The following is a 24,854-nucleotide window of genomic DNA, read 5'->3' as shown; positions in this document are numbered from 1 at the left end:
CTGGGAGGGATTGGGGGCAGGAGGAGAAGGGGACGACCAAGGATGAGATGGCTGGATGGCATCATGGACTCGATGGACGTGAGTCTGAGTGAACTCTGGGAGATGGTGATGGACAGGGAGGCTGGCATGCTGCGATTCATGGGGTCACAAAGAGTCGGACACGACTGAGCGACTGAACTGAACTGAACTGATAGCTGTGTACAACCAGGACTATCAACATACTGATGAACAGATATATAAACTATTATGCATGTTATTTTTAGGGATATGACAAAAATTATTCATGGGACTTGTTTGGAAACAGTTTTGAGTGATAGAAAATGTATAACATCAAACGAAACAATTATACTGTAATAGTCAAGAAAGGATAGGGTCAATCTAAGAGAAAGTATCTATTAACTTTCAATTCCTCTGCCTAGAACACTATTCCTCACATTCTCTGGATGGCTCTTTCTCATGCCATCTTCTCAAGGGACCCCCCTGATTCCCTTACTCGCACAGGGACCCTGATGATTCGTCCCTTCCCCTCGCCATATTCTCCATCAGGTCCATGTGAGCTCTGTGTGGCACGCCATAAACTGAATTTCTTTTGTTGGTTCATTTGCCCCTTGTCTCTCTCTTTTACAAGCATGTAACCCCACAAGGGGATTAAGTCTTGGCACAGAGTAAAGTCCTCTGTGAGAACTCTGGAATGGACACAGGAACAAGTACCAGCAGGCCTAAGTCAGAGTGTCGAAAGTTGAGGCAAAAGCTTTTTTATACTCTAGTCTCTAGCTTTCTATTGTCAGAACCCTGATTCTCACAATTCAGGTAGATTTGTCTCCCTTGTTCGTGTCTAAAATTAATTTAAAACCTAGCATTGAAAATTAGTAAAAGACTTAATAATAGTCAAAAGGAATAAAACCATCAACATTTTATAACATTTTCTACAGAGTTCTGGATCTTTTTAACCTTAGAAGTAAGTTCTGGTAAGTGATGGAACTGGATGGCTCCTCGGTATGTTTAATACTTTTATAAATAAACGTAACACACTGCATCTATCAGGTCCGAAAGACCAAATACCGTTTGGAAGAACTGTTACTTATCTAAGACGGATGTCAAAATACCTAACGCTATCTTGGAATGCACCAAATATGCACTCCCCTTCCTTAGAACACTTTTATGTACAAATGCGTGTCACAGATTTGAGGACAGATGACATTTGTAGAGCTCTGATGGAATGAAAGATCTCCTGGGGTGTTACCTTTGGATAACACACACAACCTCCAACCCTCCAGACTGTGGCAGTCCTTTGGCCAGTTAATGCAAGTTGTTCTGCTTTTAAGTAGTTTTATCAATTTTAGAATACTTGGAATTTACCAAAAAATTGAGAAAATGGTATAAGGTTCCCATATATCCTCTCATCAAACTGCTGATATTCCTAATATCGGGTATTAGTATGGTACATTTAGGACAATTAATGAATCATATGGATACACTGTTATTAACAACAGTTCATAGTTTGTTCAGATTTCCTTAGTTCTTACTGAATATCTTATTTCTCCGTCCCAGGGTCCTGTTGAGGATACCACTGTACATTTGTTGTTCATGTTTCCTTAAGTTCCTCTTGGCTATAACATTTTCTCAGATTTTCCTTGTTTTTGTTGAGCTTAATGATTTTGAATAGTACTGCTGAGGTATTTTATAAAGGTGCTTCTCTACTGGAATCTTTCTGATGTTTTTCAGATGATTAGACTGGGGTTACGGGTTCTGTGGAGGAAGACCACAGAAGCAAAGTGCCATTCTTATCAAGAGAACATACAATCAACATGACTTAGAACTGTTGATGGTGACTTTAATCACCTGGCTGAGGAGGTGTTTTTCAGGGTTCTCCACTGTAAAGTGAATCATTATTTCCCTACCTCATCCTGTAGTCTTTGGAAGGAACTTACTACAGGCAGCCTGCATTTTACAAAGTGGGGATTTATTCCTCCCCTCCTGAGGTCTATGGTCCATAGGGTCGCAAGAGTCAGACCCGACTGAGCAACGTCGCATGCATGCATGCACTGGTGAAGGCAGGTGGTGGTGGTTTAGTCGCTGAGTCACATCTGACTCTAGCGACCCCATGGACTATAGCCCACCAGGCTCGCCTGTCCATGGGATTTCCCAGGCAAGAACACTGGAGCAGATTGCCATTTCCTTCTCCAGGGAATCTTCCTGACCCAGGGATCAAACCCGGGTCTCCTGCATTGCAGGAGGATTCTTTATGGACTGAGCCACCTGGGAAGCCATTGAGGGCAGAGTATCTACATAAATTATTTGGAATTCTTCTGTAGAAGATATTTCGTTTTTCCACTTATTTATTCATTCAATCATTTCTGAATACTGAGAAATGCAAAGATATTTATTTTATACTTTGAGTTGTGTGTGTCTGTGTTTAGTGCCTTCAGTTGTATCTGACTCTTTGCGACCCTTGGGACTGTAATCCGCCAGGCTCCTCTGTCCACGTGGTTCTCCAGGCAAGAATACTGGAGTGGGTTGCCCGTGCCATTTTCCAGGGGATCTTCCCGGCCCAGGGATCAAACCGGTGTCTCCAGAATTTCCTGCATAGCAGGCAGATTCTTCACTGCTGAGCCACCGGTTGTAACTGAACACTATTTTATTTATTTTCCTGCTCAAAATGCTCTGGCTTTGGTCACTGTGACATTTTCAACTGGATCCTATGGCCCTTGGACATATCACCATCAATATATTTTATTTTATAGAGTATTTCTTTATTTTTTGGCATGATAAGATGCTTCTGGCTCATCTTCAAAATCTCCTGCCCTAGTTCTAGAATTAGCCATTTCCATAAGGAGTTCTTCTTCCTTTTATTGGAGAATGATATCAGAAATCAATATTTGGAATCATATACAGTTTTCAGATAAAAGGAGAGTATGATTTCAAAAGGATGTACAAACTAAGAAAAAAGCAAAATCTAATAACACACAGAAAACTCAGAGGATTGTATTTCCTTTTTTGCTAGTTGTTCCTGACTTAAGAAAAAAAGAAACATATCACCTCATCAGTACCTAAAATGTCCAAATTAAAACATAAAACATTTTTCCTATTAAATCGGAAACTTTTCTTAAGAACAGCACACAGTGTGCCAAGGCTCTGATGAAACTGGCAGCTTTGGAAATTGCTACAATCCTTTCGGGAAACAATTTGGCAAGTAACTTAAATTTCCTTTGTCTAGAAATTCTACCTCTGATAACTTACATTAAGGAAAATAACCCCAAATATGAGTAAAGCTCTATGAATAAACATATTAATAACACTATAATATGAAAAGCTGGGATCAGCCTAAAACTCCAATGTTTCAGTGAGAATATCATGTAGTTATTAAAAATGGTAATTGTACTTAAAAATAAACCAATGAAGAACTATTACATGAAAAAAATAAGAGTATGTGCCCTCTAAATACAACTAGGAAAAATAACTAGAAGAAATTCAGAATAGAAACTGGCTGAATTAGTGTGGTGGGATTTGTTTTTTTTTTTTTCTGCCTACTCTTCATTTTCAAAATATTATTTAGTATGGTTATTTTATTTTTATATTGGAAGAAAATCTTATAAATTGAAAACTTATATTCTCTCAATAGTGACTCGAAGATATTTACATTATTTCCTTCTATTTTCTCTTCTCCTATATTTAAAATCTCATTTCCAAAGGGCAGCTGAAGTCCAGGACCGTCATTTTATAAGTGAGGGTTCTCTGGCTGCTGATCAGTTAAAATACTGGCCCAAGACCTTGCATTTTATTAATGGAATAAGATTATTAACCAGCAGACAAGGACTCTTTATTTCATGACAATGGTCTCCAAACTCTTTTGATCATGTAACCCTACCCGTAAAAGAATAATTGGAGACTGTACTGCTAGTATATGCATATTTAGTCATACATATATATTATTAGCTAATATATTATGCACCTTATATATGAAATTTTTAAAAAAGGAGTTGATGTATGGCAAAACCAATATAATATTGTGAAGTAAGTAGCCTCCAATTAAAATAAATAAATTTATATTAAAAAATAAATAAATAAAATAAAATTTACCTTTTAACTTAAAAAAAAAAGTAAAATATGAATAGAGATTTTGCTAAGTTTTTCCTCTATACTCCAACTGATGTCCTGAGCACCCTTCTCTCTGAATACGGTGTCTACTCTTTTTGCTAGAGCATGGCGTAGGGACAAGAGTGCAGCTGTGAAGGTCAAAAAGACTTTGCTTTGAATGTTAGCTCTGCCATATGCTAGCAGGAGATAATGAGGAACCAGCAAAGGAGACCACGAAGGAGCTGCCCCTGTGCATAAAAATAAAATTATTTCCATGAGAAAGGAGGTAAGAAAATTCTGGAAAGAAAATAATGGCATGGTTAACAGCAAAGGACATATAATTAAGAGTTAGTAGAGTATAAAGAAAGAAGCCCAAAATCTGGGCAAGAGTCATCATTGCCAAGCCAGGGAGTCCAGCCTTTTCCCTGTGGGGTGGGCAGAGTCCCTGAGTAGCCAGAAGCACCAGAGTGAAAAAGTCAAGCCTCAGCTTCAGAATGAAGGGTGGATTTCTGCAGGATCCTCGGAATCCCAGAGTGCGGGCAAGACTGGCAGGGGTGACTGCCACAGAGAAAACTGCGATGTGTCAAGACGAGAGGGATGACTGAGCCTCCAAATTAGGGCAGTGAGGGAAAGTAAAGGGAAAGGGGCCGGAACTGAAAGAGAAGAATGAGGAAGTGGCACATTTCCAGAATGTGGGTGCTGGGGGAGAGGCACGGATGCCAAGCTTCTGGCTCGAATGACGACATGGTTGGCAGTGGCATGAACACGCGTAAGAAACAGATGAGTCATGGTTTGGGGAAGGAGAGGGTGGTGACTTCAGTCTGTGATGTGCTGTGTCTGTGGTGTCAGTGCAATGATCAAGGACTTGTGTTTGGCAGGGAGATACAGAAGTTTGAAATCCATGGGAGAGGTCAGGCTAGAAACAGATGTGGAAATTGTGTCAACACAGAGGTTATAAGCAAACCACCAGAGTGGATGAGATGATCTAGCTAAAAGTCAGTTTTCTCGTTCAAACCTACAATTCAGGCTATGATGAAGGCAAGAAAGATGATAGGAAGGGAAAAAACATGGTAGGAGGGAGGAAAAAGAGGTAGGGAAAGAAAGTGAGAAAAGAAAGGAAAAGGCTACCTCTTGGCACTCTAGACTAAGCCTGCTATGAATGCTATGCCAATATCTGTGGTTTTGTTTTTAATATCCTTTCTCAGTTCACACAGCGTATTTACTGGCCTTTTTGACCACAGCTGCATTTTAAACAGATTACTTCAGGAAATAATTCACAGTGATGCTTAGACCTCTTTCTTTCTTTTTTTTTTTTTCAGGTTAGCCTACTAAAATCACACTATTATTATTGGAGCAAAGTTTATTTCTATTCAACATCTATGTACTAGACTAAGTGTCAAGGATACAACAATAAGTAAAATATAGCCCTTTGCCTCAAGGACATTTAACCAGGATTAAGAACCCAGAAACAAAGTTAGCCAGAATGATCTTTTCAAAATGTGTATTTGAACAAATAACTTTATTTAAAACCTTCTGAGCTGAGACTGTTAGATGTTCCTCAGTATCGACTCTGTCCTTTTAACATGGTTAATGTGAAGTGAAAGTCGCTCAGTCGTGTCTGATTTCTTTGCACCGCCACAGACTATACAGTCCATGAATTCTCTGGGCCAGAATACCAGAGTGGGTAGCCTGTCCCTTCTCCAGGGGATCTTCCCAACCCAGGGATCAGACTCAGGTCTCCTGCATTGCAGGCAGATTCTTTACCAGCTGAGTCACAAGTGAAGCCCAAGAATACTAGAGTGGGTAGTCTATCCCTTCTTCAGCGGATCTTTCTGACCCAGGAATCAAACTGGGGTCTCCCGCATTGCAGATGGATTCTTTACTAACTGAGCTATCAGGGAAGCCCCATGGTTAACATGGCCACTGAGAATAAAGACCAAACTCCAGTCTTCGGTGCAACCAAATGTGGCCATGTAACCAGCTGAATTCTAAATATAAGTGGAAATGGCATCGGCAAATTTTAGAAAGTGTCCTTAAGAAAAAGACATTTACTTCTACTCCTCTTTTTCTACTTTCTTTGGTCTGCTGCCTGGAATGTAGACATGATGGCTGGAACTGAAGCAGCCATTTTAGGTCAAGAAGTAATGCTGGGAATAGATGCTATATATGTCAGAGTAACAGGAGAGGAGCCTGGGTGCCCAGCAGCTGTAGAGTAGCTACAGACTTTGAAAGCAGGAAAGATTAGGTAAGTGGTTATTTTACTATTGTTGTTTCTGGTAGCTGACAGCCAACTAATGAACCACTAATATGATGATTATAATAGAAACACGTCTACCTTCAGCTCTTTCTTTCTATCTATCAACCTATCTACCATCCATCCATCCTTATGTCTGACCCCAAAGTAGAAGTGGAACATATAACATATTTAATATTGTAAATATAATACTTATACAGTGGAAAAATATTTGCCAAGTAAAAATTCAACTATTTAACATATTAACATAAAAAAACCACTAGGCTCAATAGGTTTCAATATTAATAAAAAGACATAAAATTCATTCTTTAGACAGCAATATTTCAGATTTCCATCTTTAGCAGATAACTATACTAATATTTTAACTTACTTCTTTTGAAGGATTCATTGGTAATGTAAAGATAGTTTTCCAATACGACCAGACAAACATTGCAAAAAGTAGATGATAAGCAATCAGGCACACAACTGAAATGAGAGAAACAAAATTATCACTGTAGTATGCGAGTACACACTAAAATCATGGTATTCACAAAAGGCATGCTTGTTCTAAAATAATCAAATAATTTAATTATTTAGTTACCATCCTATGATCAGAACCCTCCCATCTGTAAACGGGTCCATCTATTGGCAAAATAGCTACAGGGACCTCTCTCAAATTATAAAAATAAGGAAGTTATGCAGGCAACTTTAAGCTATACACACAGTGTTAAACAAATGTTATAACATTCAGGCTTTAATAACTTTGCTTCACTAACAAAGAATAGCAAAAGCAAAATAAGCTATTTGCTTATTTTGCTCAGCCTGAGTCAAATCTGGTGGCCCTGTTTCAGCAACCACAGTTTTAACCAGAGATCATCTGAACAAAGAGAAAATTCCTCCAAGAGGAGCTTAAGTTTCTTATTGATCACATGTGATGATTAAGAAAAGCATTCTGAATATTCTTCTTAGATACTGCACACAAACACACTCCATGTTGTGTTTTGGTCTTGAAACCCTATGTAAATCTAAAATATTAATTTGGTACCCAGTGTATTGGAGAATACATTAATATATAACTTAATTGTGTAGAAAAAATATGTAAATTTAAAATATAGCATGTTTGGTATTTTTAAACCTTAACAGCAATTTCAGCTTTTTAAAGGACGATGATATTTCTGTTACAGAATCATTAAAACATCCAACTATTTAATAAGGCACCTAAAATCAGTGTGAGATGATCAAGGAATAGAGCCAATGGTCTTTTACATGAATTACGTAGGTGACTCAGGTACGAGGTCATACTCTGTGTGGAAACAGGAGATAGTTGATATTCCTGTATCTGGAAGCCACAAAAGTCTCTGGCACAATGACTGCCATTTCAGGCCAGAGGTCTCTGCTAAGCGTCTCAGAGAATTCAGCCTGAGATGTCTTTTTACCCCATCTTGACTTCAACATTCTCAAAGTATCATTTATTAATCAAATATAAATGAATGCTATTTATTTTCTCAAACTATCTTTAAAATTTCAGATCTAAAGCAATGATGTATCTTACCTTGTTCTCCAATGTTTTCCATGGACACTACAGAAACAGAGAAAAGAGACGGGCAATATGTTATATGAAGCTTATAGCAAACACAGGGCCTGAAAGAGACATAAGATCTTGAGTAGGTTAATAATTTAGCTCTTTCCAAGCCAACGTTCTTTAAGTATTTGTTAGACTGTTTAGAGGAGAGGTGAGCATTGTGGAAGAGGTGGGGAGGGGAGGCTGGGCCTTCAGCCAGGCCCTGCTAGGCATCCCAGCCTTGGCTCCCATGCAGGAAAGACACCCCATCAAGTGCGGCCCTGCTGAGTCTTCCTCCTTTATTGATTGGTTTCTCAGGTTTCCTTTCAACTACAGAGTTCAGATAAAGGTTCGCTAGCTCATCACACTCCCAGAGACACCGACTGCTCTTTGTAAGTTGGCAGCCACTGAGTTAGCGCTCCAGAAGGAAAAAAAAAAAAAAAAAATCATGTCCACTGTACAGATCTCTCTTGCCGGATTTCTGAAAGTACAAATTCTTATGCCCAATGGCTAACTGCTCCCTACGATATAACGAGGGGCCTGAGAAACTGCCGTCTCTGAGGGGCTGCGGTGAATACTGCAAGGTGGCAGGTAGACGAGGACTGGGACCGCAGAGCTCAAACCAGCTGGGACAAGAAACCTGACTCAGTAACCCTAGATGTTTTCTTTCTTTCTGTTTTTGTTTTTGCCATTTAAACTTTTTATTTTATATTCCAGTATAGCTGACTAACTGCTGTGATAGTTTCCGGTGGACAACAAAGGGACCCTGCCACAAATATACAAGTATCCATCCTCTCCCAGCTAGAGAAGGAAATGGCAACCTACTCCAGTATTCCTGCCTGAGAAATCCCATAGACAGAGCACAGAGGAGCCCGGCAGGCTACAGTCCCTGAGTGTGCAGGAGTTGGACATGACTTAGCGGCTAAATCACCAATCACTCTCATTCTGCCGCCAACCCCCTCCCATCCGGGCTACCATATAACATTGAGCAGAGTTCCCTGTGCTATGCTCCCCGTAGCAAACAGTAGGTCCTTGTTGTTTATCCATTAAAAAATGGCAGTGTGTAAATGTCCATTCCAAACTCCCTAACTACCCCTTTCCCTCATCCTTCCCTCTTGGCGGCGGTAAGTTCTCTAAGTCTTCTGTATTGTCCGCCTGCTTTGTTTCCCACGCGGTCTCCCTCCATTTATACTAAAGTCTTTGGGATACGGTCTGCCTTATCTCAGTAGTAGCAAGTCTAGATTTGACTTTGTTTCCTGATGCATTTTTGTTACTATTCAGCTATTAAAAGGCAGACAGGATTTTCAGCTTTTGTCCTGGAGTATAATTTCATTTGCATTAGGAACATGGGAATCAGAGGGTAATGCTGTGAGAGATTTTTAAGATTACCTGATCAGACCAACCTCCTTCCCAGGAGGGCGACAGTTCAGTCATTTCTAGAGCCAGTGGGAACCACAGTTTTGGAGAGCAGCCCATTCTCTTACTGGACTGATTTAAGAACGACTGTTAAGATCAGGGTGTGCCGAAATGAGCCTCCTGTGGATACTACCTATGATATCCAGGCTTCCAATCTGTAGCTATAAACAGAAAATCTAAAAGACAGATCTTCATATGTTCTTTTTTAGCCCCCAAAATAGACAATTTCCAGGTTTCTCACCAATCTTGATGTGGCTCCTTTAAATATTTCCTGGTCTTTCAATTTCTGCTAACATTCCTGATCTCCAGGATGGGACAGGCAGAAGAGATGATCTTTGACTTACAAATGGCCCGTAACACAAGTGTGCTTGCCCATCAGAGGCGAGAGGGAGTCAGAGGGCACTTTCTCACAGAATCCCTAAAGTGGCTGATGTAGGGCAGAGGAAGGACAGAGCTGTCTTTTCTGTCTGACCCCATGACTCCCGTCATGCATTTCTCTGTAGGCCCTGACTTCCCCTTCTTCAAAATGCTCTAAAATTGACTACAGTTCTTCCTTGGATCAAAATTCCTACCCCTGCAGCTAATCAAAGGAAATGCAAAAGCAATTTGAATCCATTTGTGCATTTATGTATGAATGACCCTTAATGACCATTCCAGAGGTTCTGGTGTTTTAAAGAAAATGTGTTTGCTAACCCATGACTCTAGTTGTCAGAACTGAAACAGTAAAACAAAATGACATTTAAAAAAAAAAGAAAAAGTATGATCAGTATGAGGTAATACGTTTTTTGTCCCAGGCTGTTAATATATTCTGGATATGCATTCAAAGATATTTTCTATCCTTCACAGCTTGCTTTTCTTTAATGTACTTCAAAATTCACAGATTTTTTTTTTCAGTTAAATGAGTTACTCGTGGATGCATGTTTATGGAAAATAATCCTGATAAAATTTATAGAGTAAAACGTGAAAGTCCAAAAAGGTTGTATCAATTATACTCCACAAAATTCTGAGCCTATCAAATTTCCTATGAATGTAAAATGTCTTTTTTGTCAACATTTTGGCCAAAGTAAAAATCACTGTTTTAGTATTCATTTCCCTGATTACTGGTGAACTTTTAAAAATAATTTTTATTAAAAAAATTAAATGATTGGTTTTTCCTATCTCTTCTGATTTTTTCTATCTCTTTTCTTTTACTTTTTGAGAGTCTTTTATATACTCTGTGAAGTAATCCCATATTTGTTACATATGTTCTAAATAAAGTTGTGTATAACTACTTTCAAATGACTTAATAAATACTAGTAAAAATAAACAATCTGCCTGCAATGCAGGAGACCTGGGTTTGATCCCTGGTTCGGGAAGATCCCCTGGAGAAGGAAATGGCAACCCACTCCAGTATTCTTGCCTGGGGAATCCCATGGACGGAGGAGCCTGATGGGCTACAGTCTATGGGGTCACAAAAAGTCAGACATGGCTGAATGACTAACACGTTCTTTAAATAGCAGTGCCAAAATGTTGAAACTGACCTATGTCACTAACATATATATGGACCACACGTGGTTGTGCTTTATTATACTGAGGAAATTGATGTTCTTGCAACCATGTTTACCTCATTATGAGGTCAATGGTTTATCTTGTAATTTTTTTCTTTTTGCTGCACCAAGCATCCCTGACCAGGGATCAAACCCAAGGCCCCCCCCTCCCCCCTCCACACTGGAAGCTTGGAGTCTTAACCACTGGACCACCTGGAAAGTCCCTGTCTTGTAATTTTCAACTTAGGGGAGGAGCTGTCAGTTTCAATATCCTTTCTTATGACAAAACCACATAGAATACAATGTATTTTCTATTTTGTTCATAAATAACCGTTTAAGGTTATTTACTCATGTTTCTAATACATATATATTAATATATAAAGACAATATATGGAAAATACAGGCTCAATTTTGGAAAAATAGATGTTAAATGTATTTTAATTATTTATATCAATGTGAGAATTAAATAACAATACTGATCATATTTATGACAGATCTTCCAAAAATAATACTGGATTTTAATGTGAATTTTGAGTTTTATCCAGTATTACTTATTTCACAGATTTCAGTTTGGTCTGTTTAAAAATTAGGCTGATACTTATTCTCCAACTGCACACATATAGAAATTTCGAATCTCTTATATATATCTTTACTCTATTTTCTAATAACCAGTTTTTGAGGTAAATGAACATAGCTATTTATATTTTTATTAAAAGAAAATGGAGACAGATGAGCTTTACTACAAGTCACAATGAGCAGCATATTAGTTATTTCTATCTGAGATTTTTGTTTTCAATTTTAAAGTTTTATGCATGTGACAAAAATATTATGACTCTGGGCTCTGCTGGATCTTATTAAAATTAGTTCCTCTTTCAAGCAAAACAACTAGCACAGAGCATCTGTCTCATAAATGTTTGCTGAATAAAAACACTGACAAACAGAAGTAAACATCATGAATTTGAATCACATAAAAGTGGAATTCCCATGCAGACCTATGAGAAACAATTCTTTCTTCTGTGGACTCAAAAATTTCAAGAACAGAGTTACTTTTTTTACCTGTCATCTTAGCACACTGTAGAAACTCAACTAGTAATCTGCAAAACCAAAAGCAATCTATCTGCAATGCCTGCTGGCCTACACCCCCAGATGTAAAGACAACACCTCATTACACAAAGGAGGGACAGAAGACCAAGTGGTCCTGATCCCCTAAAAAAGGAAAATCTTGAAGAAGGCACTGCTTTCAACTGGGCTTCAAGCAACTTTAAAAGAAGACAGAAAGGTTTTATACGTTTATAAGGTTTTTGCCTCTTAATTTTGAGTCTTCCTTAGTATCTTATTTTTTAATAGGTCAGTGTGTCAAAATGAAAAAGAACCTTACTAAGCATAACAGAACTAAAGAGCAAGGACTCCAGATGAAGACAGGCGAAGCCCTACTCCATCCCTGCCTCCTGCTAGTTTCACAGTGATCCTGTTGAACAGATATTCCATCACGACGTGAGTGTAGGAGTAACAAATGCAGTATTACTAGAGCTGCTGTGGAATTAAAAGAGGTAATAAGTATAAAGCACTTAACACAGCCTGGCACACAGTAAGCCCTCCAAATATACCAGCAATTATAATACATGAATTAATTAATGTATTAACGTGTTGATTTTGTGAATACTAACTATAAAAGATGTCATATAGGAAAAGGGCCCACAAATGAAGAAAAACTACAAAGAGACAAGTTATATTTGTACAAACCTCTGAAAGACATCCATGCAAACAGACTTTACAAAGTGAAAAAAAGGTGAAAAAGGACTTAGATTTCATATCTTGCCTTTAATCTAGATGTGTCATTTCAGAAACTTGGTAGTAGAAACAAAGATGGTGGGACTCATCCTTACAGAGGGTGACGAGGAGACACAAAAATCCTATTGCTGATGCGGCAGTCAGTCCACACGAGACCTTCGTGTGGGGACAAGACCTGTTTTGGATGTGACACCATCTGTTCAACATAACGAATAAAAACAATGACTTAAAAAAGTGCCTACATCTTATAATCATTCCAGAGAATTAGATGTCGTTTACAGTTGCCAATATGAGCACCACTGTTCTTACACTAAAATACTTCCCCTGCCCATATCTGGTGGCCACCTAAATACACAGGATAGTCACACTGTGGGACATGATTTTAATTTTCATTTCAGAAGTGTATCTGCCTAATTTTATCTTGGATTAGCCTAATTTCTTTCTGGTTTCTTAGCCTACAATGATAATACTTTGCTTTGGAGATTTCTAATTTTCCAATTAAAACTCCTCCCTGATTAATTGCAGTACAATGAGGAAACAAGACCTCTGCCTTGTTGAAAGAGCCTAAAGAATAAAAGTACTTTCTTGGCACTGGTGGTATATTGGAAGAGAGAGAGTAGGAATGATAAATTATTACCAGTGTTAGCAAGAATGTTCCTTTTGGCAAGAGTCAAATAAAAGCTTTTAAGAATTACATCTTAGAACCTGGAACCATCAAGAAACTTCAAGGCTGGTCGACTGGGCATCCAGTTGTGTCTTCCGGCTGCACTTTCTACAGCTTAACCCACTTCCTCCCTCATCAATCATTCCTCTAAGAAACAAACTGCAATGTTAGCGAAAAGGCTGACTGCTCAGCTATCAGGTTAGAACTGATGTGTGATACTTTTGTTGTAGAATTGATCCTTAAGAAATTCTTGTGTAAAAATCAAACAGGTAAAACCAAGGATGAAGAGTCAGACTGTCAGCCAAAGTAGTAACCCCTAACATACCAAAGGGTGACAAACTGCTTCTTGTTCCAAACCTGGCTTTAAGTAAACATCTTTGAAAAATACAAACCAAAAAAAAAAGATACACCTCACTTATCTCTTCTGCGTGAATTATCAAGTTACATTTAATCCAAGGGTCAGTAAACTACAGTTCTCAGTCCAAATACAGCCAGCCACCTGTTTCTATAAACAGAGTTTTATGGAACACAGACACACTCTTCATTGGCACAGGTATCTCTCTGCTGCAGTGGAGAGCTGGGTAGTCGTGACAGGCAGAGTACAGCCTGCCCAGCCGTCTATAGAGAAAGCTCTTCAACCCCTGTATGTTCGTTCTCCAGGGAAACAGAACCGCAACACTATGAGACTAGATATCAATTACAAGAAAAAAAAACTGTAAGAAACACAAACACATGGAGATTAAACAATACGTTTCTAAATAACAGGTTACTGAAGAAATCAAAAAATTCCTAAAAACGAATGACAATGAAAACACAACAACTCAAAACCTATGGGACGCAGCAAAAGCACTTCTAAGAGGGAAATGAAAGTGCAAGTCGCCCAGTTGTGTCCTACCCTTTGCGACCCCATGGACTATACAGTCCATGGAATTCTCCAGGCCAGAATACCGGAGTGGGTGGTCTTTCCCTTCTCCAGGGGTTCCTCCCAACCCAGGGATGATCCCAGCTCTCCCGCACTGTGCGCGGATTCTTTACCAGCTCAGCCACAAGGGAAGCCCTCTAAGAGAGAAGTTTATAGCAACTCAAGAAACAAGAAAAACATCGACTAGGCAACCTAACTTTATACCTAAAATGACTGGAGAAAGAAGAAGAACAACAACAAAGCTCAAAAGTAGCAGAAGGAAAGAAATCATAAAAAACAGAGCAGAACTAAATGAAAAAGAAATGAAAGAAACAATAGTAAAGATTAATAAAACTAAAAGCTGGTTCTTTGAGAAGATAAACAAAATAGACAAACTTTTAGCCAGACTCATCAAGAAAAAAAAAAAGAGAAGAATCAAATAAACAAATTTAGAAATGAAAAAGGAGAGGTTACAACAGACAATGCAGAAATACAAAGGATTATAAGAGACTATTAGGAGCAACTATATGGCAATAAAATGGATAACCTGGAAGAAATGGACAGATTTTCAGAAAAGTTCAATCTTCCAAGACTAAACCAGGAAGAAATAGAAATTATGAACAACCCAATTGCAAGCACTGAAATTGAAATTGTGATTAAAAATTCTCCCCAAAAACAAAAGCCCAGGACCAGATAGCTTCACAGCTGAATTCTATCCAACACTTAGAAAAGAGCTAATACCTAGCCTTCTGAAACTCTCAAAAAATTTCAGAGGAAGGAACACTTCCAAACTCATTCTATGAGGCCACCATCACCCTGATACTAAAACCAGACAAAGATAACACAAAAAAGAAAACTACAGGCCAATATCACTGATGAACATAGATGCAAAAATCCTCAACAAAATTCTAGCAAACAGAACTCAACAACACATTAAAAAGCTCATACACCATGATTAAGTCAGGTTTATTCCAGGGCTGCAAGGATTCTTCAATATATGCAAATCAATCAATGTGACACACCATATTAACAAATTGAAAGATAAAAATCATATGATAATCTCAATAGATACAGAAAAAGCCTTTCACAAAATTCAGCACCCATTTATGATTGAAACACTTCAAAAAATGGGCACAGAGGGAACCTACCTCAACATAGTAAAGGCCATATATGATAAGCCCACAGCAAACATTATTCTCAATATTCCCCCTAAAATCAGGAACAAGACAAGGGTGTCAACTCTCACCACTATCATTCAACATAGTTTGGGAAGTCCTAGCTATGGCAATCAGAGAAGAAAAAGAAATAAAAGGAATCCAGATTTGAAAAGAAGTAAAGCTCTCACTGTTTGCAGATGACATGATACTATACATAGAAAATCCTAAAGATACTATCAGAAAATTACTAGAGCTAATCAGTGAATCTAGCAAAGTCGCAGAATACAAAATCAATACACAGAAATTACTTGCATTCCTATATACTAACAATGAAAAATCAGAAAGAGAAATTAAGAAATCAGTTCCATTCATCATTGCAACAAAAAGAACTCAATATCTAGGAATAAACTTACCTAAGGAGATAAAAGAATGGTACATAGAACATTATAAGACACTGATGAAAGAAATCAAAGATGACATAAACATGGAGAGATATTCCATGTTCCTGGGTAGGAAGAATCAATATTGTGAAAATGACTATACTGCCAAATGCAAACTACAGATTCAATGAGACCCCTATCAAATTACCAATGGCATTTTTCACAGAAGTAGAACAAAAAATGTCACACTTCATGTGAAAACACAAAAGACCCCAAATAGCCAAAGCAGTCTTGAGAAGGGAGAATAGAGCTGGAGGAATCAACCTTCCTGACTTCGGATTCTACTACAAAGCTATAGTCATCAAGACAGTGTGGTACTGGCACAAAAACAGAAATACAGACCAATGGAACAAATAGAGAACCCCAAAATAAGCCCATGCACCTATGGGTACCTTATTTCTGACAAAGTAGGCAATATACAATGGGGCAAAGTTAGCCTCTTCAATAAGTGGTGTTGGGAAAACTGGACAGCTACATTTAAAAGAATGAAATTAAAACACTTCCTAACACCATACACAAAGATAAACTCAAAATGGATTAAAGACCTAAATGTATGCGCAAAAACTATAAAACTCTCAGAGAAAGACATAGGCAGAATACTCGATGACATAAATCAAAGCAAGATCCTCTATGAACCACATCCTAGAGTAATGGAAATAAAAATAAAAGCAAACAAGCCAACAAAGGTCCGTCTAGTCAAGGCTATGGTTTTTCCAGTGGTCATGTATGGATGTGAGAGTTGGACTATAAAGAAAGCTGAGCACCGAAGAATTGATGCTTTTGAACTGTGGTATTGGAGAAGAATCTTGAGAGTCCCTTGGACTGCAAGGAGATCCAACCAGTCCTTCCTAAAGGAAATCAGTCCTGAATATTCATTGGAAGGACTGATGCTGAAGCTGAACCTCCAATACTTTAGTCATCTGATGCAAAGAACTGACTCATTTGAAAAGACCCCGATGCTGGGAAAGATTGAAGGTGGGAGGAGAAGGGGATGACAGAAGATGAGATGGTTGGATGGCATCACCGACTCAATGGACATAAGTTTGAGAAAGGTCTGGGAGTTGGTGATTGACAGGGAAGCCTGGCGTGCTGCAGTTCATGGGGTTGCAAAGAGTTGGACATGACTGAGTGACTGAACTGAACTGAACAAGTGGGACCTAATTAAATTTAAAAGCTTTTGCACAGCAAAGGAAACTAGAAACAAGGTAAAAAGACAATCCTCAGAAGAGGAGAAAATAATAGCAAGTGAAACAACAGACAAAATATTACTTTCCAAAGTACACAAGCAGGTCATACAACTCAATACCAGAAAAACAAACAATCCACTCAAAGAGTGGGGAAAAGACCTAAATAGACATTTCTCCAAAGAAGACATACAGATGGCTAACAAACACATGAAAAGATGCTCAACATAGCTCATTATTAGAGAAATGCAAATCAAAACTGCAATGACATATCACCTCACACTGGTCAGAATGGCCCTCATTGCTGGAGAGGGTATGGAGAAAAGGGAACCCTCTTGCACTGTTGGTGGGAATGTAAACTGATTCAGCCACTATGGAAGATGGTATGGAGATTCCTTAAAAACAAACTAGGAATAAAACTACCATATGGCCCAGAAATACCACTCCTAGGCATATACACTGAGGAAACCAAAACTGAAACAGATACATGTTCATTTCAGCACTATACAATAGCTAGAACATGGAAGTAACCTAGATGTCTATCAACAGATGAATGGATTAAGAAATTGTGGTGCATACACACAATGAAATATTACTCAGCCATAAAAAAGGACTGCACTTGAGTCAGTTCTAATGAGGTGGATGAACCTAGAGCCTATTATACAGAGTGAAGTAAGTCAGAAAGAGAGAGATAAATATTGTACACTAATGCATATATATGGAATCCAGAAAGGTAGTACCAATGAATTTATTTGCAAGGCAGCAATGGAGAAACAGACATAGAGAACAGACGAATGGACATGGGGAGAGGGTGAGATGTATGGAGAGAGCAACATGGCAACTTATATTACCATATATAATGAAATAGATAGCCAATGGAAATTCCCAGTATGTCTCAGGGAACTCAAACAGGAGCTCTGTATCAACCGAGAGGGGTGGGATGGGGAGGGAGATGGGAGGGAGGTGACATTACGTACATCTATGGCTGATTTATGTTGAGGTTTGACAGAAAACAATAAAAGTATGTAAAGCAATTATGCTTCAATTAAAAAAAAATAAAATTTTTAAAAAAGAGAGAAACAGAACCAATAGGGTGTGTGTGTGTGTGTGTGCATGTGTGTGTGCGCATGCGTAAGTGTGCAGAGAGACAGGGAGGGAAGGAGGGAGGAGGGAAAGGGAGAAAGAGAAAGAGAGAGGGGAAAAGGGGTAGAGAATGAATGAATATTAATTTAAATATTGCCTTACATGGTTATGTGGCTGGCGAGTCCCAAATCTACAGAGCAGGCTGGCAAGCAGGAGAGCCTGGGACACCATTGCAATCTTGGGTCTGATAGTAGTCCAGAGGCAGAGGCACCTTTTCTTCAAGGGATCTCAGTCTTTGCTCTTAATGCCCTCGACTGATTAGATGAGGCCCACCTACATTCTAAAAGGTAACCAGCTTTACCCAAAGTCTATTGACTTAAATGTTAATCACATCTAAAAATGGCTTCACATAGCCAGGACAGGTGAGGAGTTTGGGAGAGAGTGTATACATGTATATGCTTGGCTGAGGCTCTTTGCTGTCTACCTGAAACTATTATACCATGGTTAATCAGCTATACTTCAATATAAAAATAATAATAATAAAGCAGCAACAGTTAGACTGGTCTTTAACGAAACAACTGGCCACCACAGCCTAGCCGAGTTGACACATAAAATTAATCATCACACCTTGAATCTATTATCTAATTTAATTTTGAAAATAGTCTATTAAGAAGACAGATGTTGATCTTTTGTATCAATTCTGAAGCCAAGTTTATTATTGATTATAAATAAATTGGAATTATGGCTAGCAAATGAAATGTATATATCTGCTAGACAGAAAACAACAATAAAATCCTTTGTCATACTCTAAAAACTTGACTACAAATAATCCTATTCAAATTAACTTTATATATACACCCATATGATTGCCTAGAGATGCTCTCCAATTCTATTCTCTAAGTAGCTCTAAAAATATTAGAGTCGATTCAGTTTAGATTGATTTAAATTCAATCTTGATTAAAAGTGAAGGTTCATCTCAAAGATCCATCCAGTCCTATATTTTACCAACTGATTTTTTTCAAAGTTTTGCTTTGGTGATTACACAATTGATAGTTTGCTGTCAAAAATGTTACCTATTGGTAAGTAGCACTCACCCTCCCCCACTGCTAAACTGTCAGTAACTTGAACCTAGTTCAATTGTTGGTCCGAAGTACAAACCAAACCGAAAACTTCAGATACTAAAACCTGCCTTCATAGTAGGTAAAAAAAAAAAAAAAAAAAAAGTACTTTCTCTCTTAAATTAGCAAAGAACAGTTACATAATTTTTTCCAGAACAATTTGTTTTGGGGGTATTTTCAACACAAATGTTTACTGCTGTGATCTTTTTATTTCTTTTCGTGATTTCAATTTTCTTTTTCTTGTCTTCAAATTCAAACTCACTGTTTTGGAGGACTAATTTGCTTGTATTGCATAAACACAGTACCTTTCCTCTATAAATCCACTAGGGCAGTCTCACACAGATATATCTTAGCCCCATAGATTCTGTCTGATGATGAAGAACACCAAAAGTGAAGAACCGGTTCTAGTGAGGATAACTTTACAGCCAAGCTCTATTTTTTTCTGCTGATCTTTAACTCATTTATTGCAAAACATTCACTGATTATACCATAGTTATAGCACTGAGGATAAGATGGTAAGTGAGACTACTCCTTTGCTCAAAAAGCTTAGAGTTTATGGGACCGTTTTAGTTAGAAGTTGAAACTGATGACAAAACAAAACAAGGACATTGAAACAGTAAAACAATTTCAATTAACCTAACAGAAGCAGCTCAGATTCAGAAAATTAAGATGGAAATAGGAATAGCACTACAAATGTATTTAATATCTCCTGTCCTAACAATATCTCTCCTTTGAGACCTCATGTCTCTAGCTGTCTTTCCATTTTGCTTGTCCTTTCCCAGGAAAACTTATTTTAACAATTATCCAAATGCTCGGCCTCTACCCGCTAATTTCTTGTTACTTTCTCGATCAACACCAGCCGGTTCTGCACCCCCAACATTCCACTGCTATCAGTCCCATCAAGTCCACCAATATTCTCTCTACTAAATCTCAGTACTCAAGTTACCCTAACAGAATTAATTGCTCTCTTTTGGAAAGGCTCTGTTGAGCTGACAGTGAATTCTTTGGTGAAACTGGCCAGTGAAAACCCCTTGAAGCAAGATCCTCTGTCCTTTTGGATATTTTCCAAGAAGCATTAGTTCACTTTGAATGTAACAGAGCTCAGAATTGGGGCAGTGGAAGAAATACATCAAATCATTCCCATGAATACTGGTGACACTGCTGCTAGACCACTTTAATGACAGCCCGAAGAAAAATACATTATTCACATGGATATTTCAGTTGAATTTCAACTGCATTCTTTTCTTCTTTTCTTCCTAAGACATGTTTTAAAATGTATTTTCCTTACAACAAATTTACTTACATTTTTAACTTTATCAAACTGCATTTTCCTTTGTGATCCTCACATGTCATTGTGATCTTATTGACAACGGAAGCCCCTGCCTTCCCGGCTGATAACCTCATCTCACACCACTCCCCATCTCATGCTCTGCACTTCGGCCATTCTGGCCACACAGTTTCTTAGCACAATCTGTAACTGTTTTTCAGTTGTTCCTTTTCCGTGTCCGTCACCGAGGTCTGACTCCTGGCTGTGCCTGGGGTTGATGTTTTATCTCAGCCAAATTATTTACCCTCACCTCAGCCTTACCTTAATCTTTACTCATTGGGCCGCTTTGAGAAATCAATGAGGTAATATAAGTAAAAGCACCTAGAACAGAACCTGGTACTTATGAGGAGCTCACTAGATGTTAGCTGAGTATGGAGCATAAATACAATAAATCGCTAAACAGTGAAACGTTGAGAGGAGGAGTTCCCCAAAGTTGAGTGTTAACAGTTTTATAAACAATCTGAAGAAAGCAGCACACGATGCACTTCTAGCTTGCAGGAGCGCTACCATTTTCTGCAGAGTGAAATACCAAGCAGATGGGAATAACCTGCTGGAAAAATGAGTGAAGAAGCAAAAAAAAAACAAAAAAAGCAGGTAACTTACAATGTGGGCAAATTAACATAATGAGAAAGCACTAAATCAGTGAATTTAAAAACTACATATTCTTTCTCTATTCCTTCCAGAGCTCTTCTCTCAACTTTGCCCCTACCCCCAGTCAACCAAGGCCTGTTCATGTTCTGACAGGGCTTGGCAGGCATCAGCATCTCACTGTGAGGACTGGAGGAATTGTGTGATTTGGGGAGAAGTCAAAGGTAAAGAATGTGCCTGCAGGGCAGGACACACAGGAAATGCGGGTTTGATCCCTGGGTCAGAAAGATCCTCTGCAGAAGGAAATGGCAACCCACTCCAGTATTCTTGCCTGGGAAATCCCATGGACAGAGGAGTCTGGCAGGCTACAATCCATGAGGCCACGAAGAGTCGGACACAACTGAGCGACTAACACACACACTCTGCATAAAATAGATAACTAATAAGAAACCTACTATATAGCACAGGGCACGCTACTCAATACCCTGTAATGGCCTGTACGGGAGAAAAATCTAAAAAAAGACTGATAAATGTATATGTGTAGCTGATCCATTTTGCTGAACACCTGAAACTAACACAGCACTGTAAATCAACTACACTCCAATAAAAGTTGTTAAAAAACCAAACATGTTATGATCCAAAAGGTTATTCAAGTCATGTGTTAACTGGGTGGTCAGGCTTCCATATCAGCCACCAGGAGCCTCTGTAATGCTTAATGTACCTGAAACAACATCACAAAATTATCAACGAACAATACTACAAAAATTTGCTACTTGGTGTCAAGTGAGCCTTTTAGAGTTTGCAGCATCCACACCCCTCCCTTCTACCAGGTAGACAGGAGGCTGCCCTTTTTCTCTTTTCCTACCTGCTAGGCTGTGAGAGCAGATGCCCCTCCCACCCCAAGTCTTCAGTGATGGCTCCTGTATTAGTCAGTTGGGTCAAGTACCACAGCCTGGTGACTTCTACATCAAACAGCTATTTCCTCACAGTCCTGGAGGAAACAAGTTGGAGACTGAGGTGTCAGCAGGACTGATTCCTCCTGAGGCCTCTCTCCTTAGGCTGTAGATCACCATCATCTCCCCGTATCTTCATAGAGTTTTCTTCCTGTCCATCTTTAGGTCCAAATTTCCTTTTCTTACAAGGAGACCAGTCATACTGAATTAGGGTCCACCCTAATGACCTCATTGTAACTTAATTACCTCTTTAAAGGCCTTATCTCTGAATTCTGATGTCCTGCAAGTTAAGACTTCAACGGAAGAATTTGGGGGAAGACACAATTCAGCCTGTAACACTCTCTGAAATAAGACTGCAGCCTTAGGACTCCCCTGGGGGTTCAGTGATTGAGAATCCACCTTGCAACACAAGGGACATTGGTTCGATCCCTGGATGGGAAGATTCCACGCGCCACACTATGGAGCCTGTGCTCAAGAGCCCAGGAGCCACAGCTACTGAGTCCACGTGGCCTAGAGCCTGGGCTCTGCAGCAAGAGAAGTCACCGCAGTGAGAAGCCCGAGCACCACAACGAAGAGTAGCCACCACTGGCCGCAACCACTAGAAAAGCCGGTGCAGCAATGGAGAGCCAGCACAGCCTAAAAGAATGAAGACTTCAGCCTGAGAGGGGTGAGGACTGAGTGGGGGGTGACAGGGCCTCAGGTAAGGGGCGATGGTCAAATGACAAGGGGTGAGAATAAACCAGAGGAAGGCAGTGTTTTGTTAAATGCTTACTATAGGCCAGGACTTGCACTAATTTTTTTCAAATGTTTATCTCATTGAAACCTTACAACAATCTGTAAGGAAGGTATTACTATCGTAATCTTGAAACCTGGGAAGACAGGCTCACAGAAGTACAGTAACTTTCCTAATGTCATTCAGTCATAATCTACGATGCTAGGATCTAGATGGGGCAATCCCTGGAAACCTGGGTTCAGTCCCTGGGTTGGGAAGATGCCCTGCAGAAGGAAATGGCAACCCAATCCAGTATTCTCACCTGGAGAATCCTATGGACAGAAGAGCCTGGTGGGATACAGTCCATAGGGTAGCAAAGAGTCAGACATGACTGGGCGACTGACATACATAGGATCTAAACAGCAAGTCTGCCTGGCTCCAAAACCCTCTCAAGGATTCCACCTGCCCCCTCCAGGATCTGTGACATCTGGTGAATGCTCTCCAGGCTTCTTCATCCAGGGGAGCGGTTCTTTTTCTGGTTGCTCCCACACACTGGCACCTGGGCCACTACCTGGTACTTCTGATGAGGGATGCTCTAGAGATCAGGGTTTAAGATGTCTCTTTTTGTCACACTTCTTCCATCAGCCAACTTAAATATAATCTGGAAACTGGTCATTTTACAAACTTTGGGCACAAAAAATGCAAACATTTGGTTATATTTCAGGGTTTAAGAGTTTAGCTTCCCTAAGCTTTCAATTCAAGAGCTGGGGAAGGAAGCGAGCTCCGGGTTTCCAGGACGACAGTGAGAGAGTGATGCAGGGAAGACTGGTGGATAGCATGGGGGCTTCTCATCCCCCCTTCTCAGCCGTAGATGGAAAGCTCAGTCTTGAGGTTGGCCTACCCAGATACACTCCCTGACAGGAACATCCTTCACTTGTAGCAACTGACGATGAAGAAGGATGGAACCAATAGCCATCCTGGAATGGGAATTTGTAATTCTTACTGCTAAACTTTTCCAAGTCAGAAGTTCTTCTATTTCTCTCCACATTGCTTTAGCAATTTGACCAAATCATTCCTCTTAATACCTAAGAAGCTCTATGGAAACGTCTGGCATAAACTCTTAACTTTCCCTTGTGGGCTTCCCTTGTGTCTCAGCTGGTAAGGAATCCAGTTGCAATGTGGAAAACCTGGGTTTGATCCCTGGGTTGGAAAGATCCCCTGGAGAAGGGAACAGCTACCCACTCCAGTATTCTGGCCCGGAGAATTCCGTGGACCATATAGTCCAAGGGGTCACAAAGAGTCTGACGTGACTGAGCAACTTCACGTCGAACTCTCTCAGAGGAAGGCTGGGAACACAATGAATGTCTGTACTCAACCACTGAGGATGTGCTGATCTTCTGATGTACCAGTTCTGGCCCTGAAAGGACTCACTACCACTTTCGCCTTAGCAAAGAGAAAGACAATCCCTGACTCACTGAGTGTACTAAGCAGGGCTGGTAAACAGTGAAATCTGATCTTGGGGCTGGTCCCTGGCTTAGTGTCCTTACTTCAAAGCTTACTCACTGGAATCCTCTAATCCCTCTGTCTCAATTAAAATAGAGGAGACTCCTGGTGCCAGCAAGCTCTGCAGATTTCAGTGCAAATGAATTTATTTATTCTGTCAGAATGGTATGGGTCCCTCCTCTTCAGCTCAAGTTCCTACAATGTCTGGGTCTTTTCAACTCCAGTCTCCTTCCTTTCCAATTCCAGATGCCTTTCTTTGGGTTGGCCATGGAGGCATGACCGACGCCTCTGAACCAGGCCGGCTGGTGTGGACACTACATCTTCAGACAAGGTATATAACGCGCTGTGCTCAGTCTGGTCCGACTCTTTGCTGACCCATGCACTGTAATTCACCAGGCTTCTCTGTCCATGGTTCTCTAGGCAAGAGGTCTGGAGTGGGTTGCCATTTCCTCCTCCAGGGGATCTTCCTGACCCAGGGATCGAGCCTGAGTCTCCTGCTTTGCAGGCAGATTCTTTACTGTCTGAGCCATGAGGGACCTAGCCAAGGTCTACCTGGTCCTCGAATAATGGTTGCCCACTATTGAGGGGAAAGTCAAGCAGGGATTTTAGATCCTGTAAAC

The 24,854-nt window shown here is 39.6% G+C and overlaps 1 protein-coding gene across 1 annotated transcript in view; it reads right to left on the bottom strand.

Moving 5' to 3' along the window:
- ZDHHC2 (zinc finger DHHC-type palmitoyltransferase 2) overlaps window positions 1-24,854 on the bottom strand; it is a 66,890-nt gene that overhangs the window by 27,814 nt on the left and 14,222 nt on the right. Inside the window, exons 2-3 of the mRNA XM_068970158.1 lie at window positions 7,863-7,889; window positions 6,702-6,796 (exon numbers count right to left, since the gene is read on the bottom strand). Coding sequence (XP_068826259.1) covers window positions 6,702-6,796; window positions 7,863-7,889 — 122 coding nt within the window. The remainder of the gene's footprint in view (window positions 1-6,701; window positions 6,797-7,862; window positions 7,890-24,854) is intronic.

Source organism: Capricornis sumatraensis, chromosome 4 (genome assembly GCF_032405125.1).
Source record: "Capricornis sumatraensis isolate serow.1 chromosome 4, serow.2, whole genome shotgun sequence".
Taxonomy (NCBI): Eukaryota; Metazoa; Chordata; class Mammalia; order Artiodactyla; family Bovidae; genus Capricornis; species Capricornis sumatraensis.
This window is presented reverse-complemented; position numbering and strand designations above follow the sequence as displayed.